A 9,601-nucleotide genomic window follows, 5' to 3' on the forward strand; every position below is an offset into this window, starting at 1 on the left:
TCGGTTTCTAAATATTCACAAATACCAACAGAGAATGCACAACTTCAAAAATACAAACACTTTGAAATTTCACGCACCTTGAATGAAACTCATGAATACTGATTCAAAACAATTCCATACGCATTCGAGGGTAACCCTCTACGAAAATCGGTGGTGAATACTCCAAGACTGGCGTCTCAATACATATTCCCCGATATTCACTTGGTGAGAGGTCCCTGGGGGCTAGGTTAGGTAAAAATTAAAAAGTAAATATTGAGAGTTTGGGCTACCTGTGGAAGGACGTATTCTACTGAGCCCGTGATAAGAATGTGCAGCTGTTATCCCATCGAGATCATTTTCCCGCCAAAAATAAAAGCTTCAGGAAGAAAAGTCGAAGCAGCAAATATTCCCCGATTCCTTTGATTATTCTTCTTTTAAAATGGGAAACGAAGCATCAGTCCAGGTTACTTATGGTACAAAGCTCCTAAACAATGCCAAATTCGAGTGGACTAAAGTAAAAGATGGCTGCTTTCCCCCTCGGGATGGACATTGTTCGGCTAGTGTGGGGAATAAAGTGTATGTGTTTGGTGGTGTCTGTTGGAATCAAGACATTAGTGAAGTCTCTGAAGTCAATGAAACTCTGGTTTTTTGTACTGGTAAGTGAGAATGATATTTTAAGCTTTTCATATTTAATTCTGTAGCAGACTTTGCCGTCGGGAATCTTTAGATTAGTTCATTTTATACGAATCTAAAATCTCTCTCTCTCTTTTTTTTTTGTTGTACCTTTTTCACATTCTTTTTTTTAAACAAACAAATACCATCAAACTTTTGAATAAAAATGAACAATTTAAATACTTATTAAATTAACAACTTAGATGCAAACTCGTACAATAACTTGTACCATTAAGACATGTTGCATTGCTACGTCAAACAGTTTATAAACACGATGTGCACGCATCCCTGTAAGCAAAACTATTCACAAACTGTATCAATTTATATGTAAAAAAACTTCTTAATTAATGGATGTTTGAACTCAATGGAGAAATATTAGTGCTTGGCATCTGCGCACATTCCTGTAGGCAAATGAATTTCGTTAAAATGTAAACATTAGCAACTGGTATATTCTCGACTTTCACATCCCCATAATGCCTTGCGTTTTGGGGGGTAACCAATCAAAAAACTGTCCCAAATTGAAAGGTTTCTTAATTGAATTTATACTATAAATTGTACAATACTGATTATCAGTTTATTCCAAGTTATTTTTGCATGTACAGATCATGAAGAGTTTTGGTCTTACAGAAAATGTATTGACTTACGAAAAAATGTTTAAAATTTACCTTAAACGTCTTCAAGCTTCTATCTTTTTCTGTTTTTTACTTCTTCATTTTATCTTTGGATACCAAACAAGGTATTTTCAACATTGTCTGACCAGCTTTCAGCAAAATAAGTGGGTTTTTACCCTCTGGTTACCCCTCAAAGATGCAAAGGATTATGGGGATATGAAAGTTGAGAATAGAGTTGTTTTTTTGTAAACAAGCAAATGGCATCAAGCTATTCAAAGAAAAGCTAGCATAAGAGTGGAATTGTATTATAATATCATTCCAAAACCCATCTACAGTAATCAACTCAAATATATGATTATTTTTGAATTTTTTCCCCATACAATTTTGTAAAAACAATGAAAAAGATAGATAGGTAGTAAAGCACTTGCCTCTAACCTCAGGGTGACCCAGGTTTGTTTCCTGGACTGCTATAACAATTAAGGAGAGTTTTTTAGGTCTCTTCCTTGATTCAAGGGTTTTTCCAGGTATAATTCAATCTGTGAGTTAGCCATACCCTGACTTTTGTCAGCCCAGAGGTTGTTTCAGGTGTTTGGTTCAATATTTGAGTTAGCCATGCCCCTGACTTTGGTCAGGTCAGAGATTGTTTCAGGGTTCAATCTGTGAGTTAGACATGCCATAGCTTAGATCAGCCCAGAGGTTGTTTCAGGGTTGGGTCTGTGAGTTAGACATGTCCTGACTTAGATCAACACAGAGGTTGTTTCAGGGTTCGATCTGTGAGTTAGCCGTGCCATGACATAGATCAGCCCAGAGGTTGTTTCAGGGTTCAATCTGTGAGTTAGCCGTGCCCTGACTTAGATAAGCCCAGAGGTTGTTTCAGGGTTCAATCTGTAAGTTAGCCGTGCCATGACTTAGATAAGCCCAGAGGTTGTTTCAGGGTTCAATCTGTGAGTTAGCCATGCCCTGACTTAGATAAGCCCAGAGTTTGTTTCAGGGTTCAATCTGTGAGTTAGCCGTGCCATGACTTAGATCAGCCCAGAGGTTGTTTCAGGGTTCAATCTGTGAGTTAGCCATGCCCTGACTTAGATCAGCCCAGAGGTTGTTTCAGGGTTCAATCTGTGAGTTAGCCGTGCCCTGACTTAGATAAGCCCAGAGGTTGTTTCAGGGTTCAATCTGTGAGTTAGCCATGCCCTGACTTAGATCAGCCCAGAGGTTGTTTCAGGGTTCAGTCTGTGAGTTAGCCGTGCCCTGACTTAGATCAGCCCAGAGATTGTTTCAAGTGATCAATATTGAAGTAAAATGTTCTTTAAAGGAAGGACAGCTGGCAAACATTACATGTAGACCAAAGCTTAAAAAGGTTTGCTGATTGTCCAAGTATTTTTGTTACAGAAACTCAAACATGGAGTAGAGCTTCAGTAGGAGGAAAAGTACCCACACCAAGATCTTCAGCGTCAATGACTTCAATAGGGAACAAACTATATATGTTTGGTGGACTCAGCAGAGATAGTGGATGGTTGAATGATCTGTATGTTCTGGATACAGGTATCAAAATAGTACTCTCAGGTCTCCCCTTTATCTGGGTTCTCCATCTTTTTATACCTTATTTAAGCCTTACTTAGGAGCCATTCGTAATTCATGGGTTGAAGGGGGTAAATGTGTGTGGATTTTAAGGAGGACACCCATTTTTTAAATTAAAATTTTGGTGGGGACGGGGTGGGGGGGCTTTCAAATACAGTGTTCTTCATTTTAGATTTATGTCCATTAATATCCTTATTCTGAAGGGGGGATTTCATATCATTATTAAATATTATTATTGAAATACTCAGTCTCAATTGCTTGCAAATATCTTCTTTTCTTTTATTAAGGTTGATTGTATAGTAAAAATGTACATACTGTACGTAATGACACATATTTTAACATACAACTGCGGCTTTAACTGAGCAAAGAGAACTCGAAGCTGGAGTATTGATTGCAACTTTAGTATAATCTTTGGTTAAATTGGTTAACAATATAAATGCAAATCAATTGATTGATTGCTGGTACACGAGTAATGTTTTGAAAGTTCTTGTAATTGCACAAGCCTTTAGTTTTTACGGCTTTTTTTTTGCCGCTGTTGACATTGTTTTGGCCGTGTTTCCATAGCAACTTAATTCGGTATTCCTACGGAGTACAATGAATGCTATAATTGTACTCTTCTCAACCAATCAGAGTCGAGTAATTTTGTTGAGTGTACTATAATACAAGTTATTCATGGAATTTTTAAATCTTTAAATTCTAGATACTATGAATTGGGATTTGGTGCAAGCAGAGGGGAACTACCCCTCCCCTAGAGATAAGCTATCAGCTGGGACTATGGGAAAGAAAATGGTGTTATTTGGAGGATTTGGACCAAAGGTTGGCACTTGTAATGAAGGAGAAGCAGAATTTGAATGGTTCAATGATTTCTATTTATTTGACCCTGGTGAGTAGAAGAAAAAAAGATATGCTACAATACTGTAGGTCCCTGGGGGGGGGGGGGGGGTACTGCCCTATATTCGCCAAACGGGTACATGCCGCCAAACAGGGTATGCTTTTCAGCAATTCTACTCTGTAACAGGGTATATAAAATCGCGCTCGCTCTGAAACAGGGTATATGAAATCACGCTCTCTCCTCTCTGGAACAGGGTTTTCAGCGATCTTGCTCTGGAACAGGGTATGAATTTCAGCGATTTTTACTCTGGAACAGGGTCAGGGTTCAGAGGGCTCAGCGGCACATCCATACCCTAAACGGGCAAGAGTACCCACCCCCGGGTGTAGGTTTACTTGTAATAAATTGAATGTTACCTTATAGTCTGACAAAACAAGTATTCTATTAAAGGTGGAGTAGCCCTATTTGAATATGAGAAGATAAATTCATATTTCACAGGTGGCGTAGCGGTGAGAGCGCTTGCCTCTCACCAATGCGACCCAGGTTCGAGTCCCGCTGAGCTCGGTATCGTATGTGAGTAGAGTTGTTTGTTGGTTCTCTCATGTGCTTTGAGGGTTTTCCGTGTTCTCCAGCTTTCCTCCCTCCACAAAAATTGGAATTACAGTGAATGAATAGCTACTCTGTAGAAATGCCACTGTTAAATCCCATTTATTTATTTATTATTATTGTATTTATATTTGCCAATATATTATCTGTTAGAAATATCAGGCATTTAGGTAAAATAAATTTATTATATGATATGTAAAAAAAAATTTAATCTGATTGCTTTAAAATTATTATACAGTAATTTTATTTCTCAGCAGAAATCCCTGTGAAATACTGTGGTTTATACCATAAATTAGATTTCTTCCTTTGAACATCAATATCATATGAATCGTTTTTAGTACATGATGGGACCTGGCCAAACATTGGGAAATTGTTGTGGAATTATTGTGATGGACATGTTACAATATTACTGTACTGATGTTTTTGTCATTCATTAGAAACAAACATATGGAAGAAACTGATGCCTAGTTTGGAGGGCAGTCCAACTCCGCGCGCTGCTCATAGTATGTGCATAGCAGGTACCAAGATTGTCATATTTGGTGGAAGGGATAGTGTTTCCCGTAGACATGACATCTATATATTGGATACAGGTAATGGCTACTAAGTAGTATATTTGTTATCAGTATTTTTACACAAATAAATATAATAAATGTGGTGCGTGGTCATTGGTCAAAATTTACTATGAGCCGTTTCGGCGACAAAACAAAACTTTTTCTCCGTTGTTTATTAAATTCACTTGTTTTAAGAATACTGAATATCAGGGAATATTTACCTCATGTCTTGGTATATATTCCAATCATTTTGCCTTAACTGCTTGGTTCAAGGTGCAGGATCATTTCAACTTTTTCTTGCTAATATCTCATTGATGCTAACTGAACAACATCGATATTCCATTCACCCTATTTTTTTTCCTTTTTTTAGAGTCAATGGCATGGGAATCAGTTGAAACAAAGGGTAGACAGCCAGAACCAAGGTCATTCCATGCCTGTACCCTTGTTGGTAATCGGATGGTTGTCTTTGGAGGAAGAGGAATGGCTGACCAACACTTCAATGATTTGTATATATTTGATATAGGTATTTACATTTATACTCACTATTACTGTAGACCTATTCCGAATTTGAAAAATGCCTCTGTGTTCCTTGATTACAGACTCATGTATGTCAAGGTTAGCTAAATGAGAGAGTGCCAGTGGAGGTACCCAATTGTTAGTTATTAACTACTAATGTTTCGGTCGAATGCCTCAGTTAACTGTAATAATTTTACAAGCACTTGCCATAATATTAACCAAAATAATGAAATATAACAGTTATCTGTTAACTACTAATTTTAGGTTATTTGTCAGTTAACTACAGTAAAGGTTAGCATCAAAAGTAAAGAATGTGAAACTTTAATAATACAAACCCTTTAAAGTGCTACAGAACTGTAGAAGGGATTCTGGTAGTTGTCATTAAGCAATCGGTAATTATTTAAGTTAGGGGGGGGCATTAGGGGATTGGTCATTATTTAAGTCAGGGGGGGTGGAGGAGAAAACTCAAAGTTTTTTTAGTGGAACATGGGGGGCCTTGAAAGGTCAAAAGGAGGATTGGGTGGATTAGGAGGATTGGGGGTCTGGAACATTTTTCTAAAGGCTTTAAAGAATTGCATTGAATTTTCTTTTGAACTGGTAAATAAAAAATGTAAAGTCCTCCTCCCCCCATTTTGTATATGACAGTATTTCAGAACCCTACGTATTCTTGCCCATTTAGGGTAGGGATGTGCTGCTGAGCCCACTGAACCCTGACCCTGTTCCAGAGTAAAATCCTGAAATTCATTGAGAGTGTGATTTCATATACCCTGTCCAAGAGCGAGCGTGATTTTTTATCCCCTGTTCCAGAGTAGAATCACTGAAAACCATACCTTGTTTGGAGGCACATACCTGTATAGCAAATATAGGGGAGTACCCCCCGCCTGCGTGGGACCCTATTTACCGCTGGAATACAGTATTGGTCGGAGCCCCCACCCTCAATATCTTCATCCACCAGCCACCTACACCCCCACACATACAACTTTATAATTCATTTGTTTTATTTGAAAGATAAGAGAGAATGGTTACAGCCTGCTGTATCAGGAGATGTCCCTACACCAAGAGGATCACATTCTTTAGATATGGTTGATAGTTCTGTTGTTTTGTATGGCGGCTCGTCAGATTTTGACCCAGAAACCATGCAGTTACAGCAGTATCATGGTGATACATTTGTTATACCATCAGGTAGGTTTTATTTCATTCCAGATTACCTAGTACATTATAATTTAATTTAATTTTAACTATAATAATGTGATTGATAAACTGATTGTATTCATGTACAAATAAAGTTGTTGTTGTTTAACCTTTACCTTCTTAGAAGAATCGTATTGTAGAATTGCAATCTCAGTACGATTATTTATTTATACATATTTTTATATTATTTATTTATATTTTGTAAATTAATAGACCCCATTGTTCGTGGTGTGACAGTGTTTTTTCAATTCAGCATGACAACCCTCCAGAGGATTCATTTTCTCTTGCCCTTACTCTTCAAAAATTTTAGTATCCCCAAAGGTTACGAAAGGAATAACAATGGGTGACAGGGGTGCTCGCCTCTCACCACTGTGGTCCGGGTTTGAGTACTGGCTCAGACTAGATCATACAGTATGTTGAGGAGTTTGTTTGATGTGTTTTTCTCACCCTTGCCACGAGGGTTTTCTCCAGTATCTCCGGTTTCCTCCCTCTGTAAAAAGCAACATGTGGGTTGAGTGTTGTATGTTGTAAATATAGAATGTAGTGGTAGTGCACGGAGCCCATCATATATACGATGAGGTGCAAGATATCAAATGAGATGCAGAATGTAAAACACGCTTAAATACGATTGCTTAATCAAAAAGATTTGTGGAAAATATTTTTTAACTTGGCTTTGTGCAATGCTTATTTATCTGATACAATAGAAGATAAATAATACCAATTAATAAGTTACTACTCTAAACCTGTACAAATGAGTCTGTAGTCAAGGAACACAGCTGTATTCACCAAAAAGGACTATAGAGTTTTTGCATCATGTGTCGGCATCCATAGTACAGCTTGGACTGCCTGTGGTTAGACGGCAGAACAATAAAACTCCTTTGCACTTGGGAATTGAATTCTTTGTTATGTAAAACGATTGTATTGTTCCTGCCATCTAACATGGCTGCCGTCATTTGATTGTGCAAAACCTCTATTCAGCTTGGGTGTAGTGGTTTCCCATCTCAGATCACGTGTCATTCCCTTTTGCATGATTACAGTATTTCAGTTTATTTTATTTTATTTTTTTCTAAATGTGATTTTTGTTTGTCTTTCTAGGACAACTTCTCGAAGGAGAATCTCTCGGTCCGGACCCTAATGATGTTCCAAACAACCAAGTGAATATAGCTCCTCAAGCAGTTAACGGGTTGGCTGCATGCACGACCATAGCAGAGACAGATGAACTTGAAAGTGAGGATGAAGGAAGTAGTGAAGATAATTAGTTTGTTTTACATTATTATTATTTACTGCGAAATACCTTGCATCGTGACCCTCAGTTTTTGGAGTCAAACTTTCGTTAGGTTTACACTCACCCAATCGGATACATGAAATTTTAGTCAGTTTCGCAACTCAAGTATGAAAATCAGGTCGCTATGTAAAAAAAATCTGTAAAGTATCATTCTTATGTGTGTGATATGTAGATGTATTTATTGTGAATTTATAGAGTTTAAAGTGAAAATAATTTACGTTCGTTTGAGCGTAGCGAATTAGAACGTAATGATATTTACAGCGTAACTATTTTAACCACATGTAAAGCCTTTTTCAAGCCAATCACAGGCGGAGTCTAGAAATATAGTACTTCCAGGTTATTAGGTTCGATATAAGTGTGATTGACAGACGTGCATAAAAACCATATCAGTGATGTTACTTCACGGCAAGATAATATTAAGTATTACTTCATATTCTCTTGTTCACGGTAAACTGCAAATTTTGTTATTTTAACGACCTTAAATACACTTAATTGAAGAAACATTGTCGGGTTCAGGAACATAGAACACAGAAGCTGAGACCGAAATGGCACATGGGAAGTACGTTAATTAGATGCATGCTGTGACCGGCGACCCGTGGCATCTATCCACTGTTTTTAATACGCGTTTGGTATTCTAAACCGACTGAATGGATGGCACAAATGAATAAATTATAATATAATTATGTCATTTCCCATGTGCCATTTCGGTCTCAGCTTCTATGTTCTATGTTTCTGAACCCGACAACTGATTCTTCAATTGAGTGTATGTAGTAAACAAATTATTACATGTTTAAGAGCATATCTTTTTTATTCACTCGTTTTCCATACCATAATAATCTCTCGCTCGTCACACACAAAGCTATGATCTAGTCGAGATGGCAAGGCTACATTGAAGCCTCGATTCGATGCATTTTGTAGTAACATGTATCTTATGCGCAACTATTCAATATAGAAATGATACTTGGAAAGGACACGTGAGAAAGTAAATACGAAACTTATTAAGTGATTATGATGATTACATATGAGTATCTAGTTCTACAATTAACATCGAAAGAGTAGGTTAAGCCTCATTGCAATACAAGAATTTATAATTGGGCGAGGGGGGAATGGCGTTCTGAAGTTTATCTCACCCAGAACAGTAGTTATGGATTTTTCAGCCAACTTAAGGTTAGAGCTAGACTTTTGCAAAGTCCTTTCGTCTCGGTATTAGTTCACTCGCACAAATAAAGCACAGGCAGCCCAACAAAAAACTGTTGCTTTAAAACTTGTAATGCACATCAACTGGACTATTATTTTACATTGATATTCAATAAACAGAGGATATTAAATGGGCGCGCGGAGATACGAAATTTATCTTCGAGTGTTGAAAAGATTTTCAACACGAGAAGATAAATTGCGTATCTCCAAGCGCCAATGTAATATTCTGTTTATTATATAATTATCAATGAAGTATGTTTTGGCTTTTTCAGGCAATTCTTTCCGTGTATTTTTAAATAGCCATCGCAATGGTGTTATTTTCACACGTGAAAATAACATGTTATTTTCACGCGTGAAGATAACATGTTATTTTCACGTGTGAAGATATCAATTTTTCGAAATAGAGAAAAATAGATATTTCATTGGTAATTATATAATAATACCGTATAATTATACAGCTTCTCATTAATCCCATATAGGTAACTGTCCAATTATTTTCTTAATTGGACAGGTATTGTTGATATGGGATTAATTAGGCAGCTATATAGTTAATAGGTAATGGGATTTCATGCATCCCCAATCAAGAAAT

The 9,601-nt window shown here is 37.1% G+C and overlaps 1 protein-coding gene across 1 annotated transcript; it reads left to right on the forward strand.

Annotated features, from left to right (window-relative positions):
- Positions 1-349: 349 nt before the first annotated feature.
- Positions 350-8,821, forward strand: LOC116299858 (uncharacterized). Its single transcript, XM_031708577.2, has 7 exons — positions 350-635; positions 2,649-2,801; positions 3,538-3,720; positions 4,710-4,862; positions 5,194-5,346; positions 6,348-6,521; positions 7,626-8,821. The coding sequence occupies exons 1-7, from the start codon at positions 419-421 to the stop codon at positions 7,787-7,789; spliced, it is 1,197 nt and encodes a 398-aa protein (XP_031564437.2). The 5' UTR covers positions 350-418; the 3' UTR covers positions 7,790-8,821.
- The last annotated feature ends 780 nt before the right edge of the window (positions 8,822-9,601 follow it).

Source organism: Actinia tenebrosa, unplaced genomic scaffold, assembly GCF_029948245.1.
Source record: "Actinia tenebrosa isolate PJP-AT-01 unplaced genomic scaffold, QUT_ActTen_1.0 PGA_scaffold4__44_contigs__length_22323623, whole genome shotgun sequence".
Taxonomy (NCBI): Eukaryota; Metazoa; Cnidaria; class Anthozoa; order Actiniaria; family Actiniidae; genus Actinia; species Actinia tenebrosa.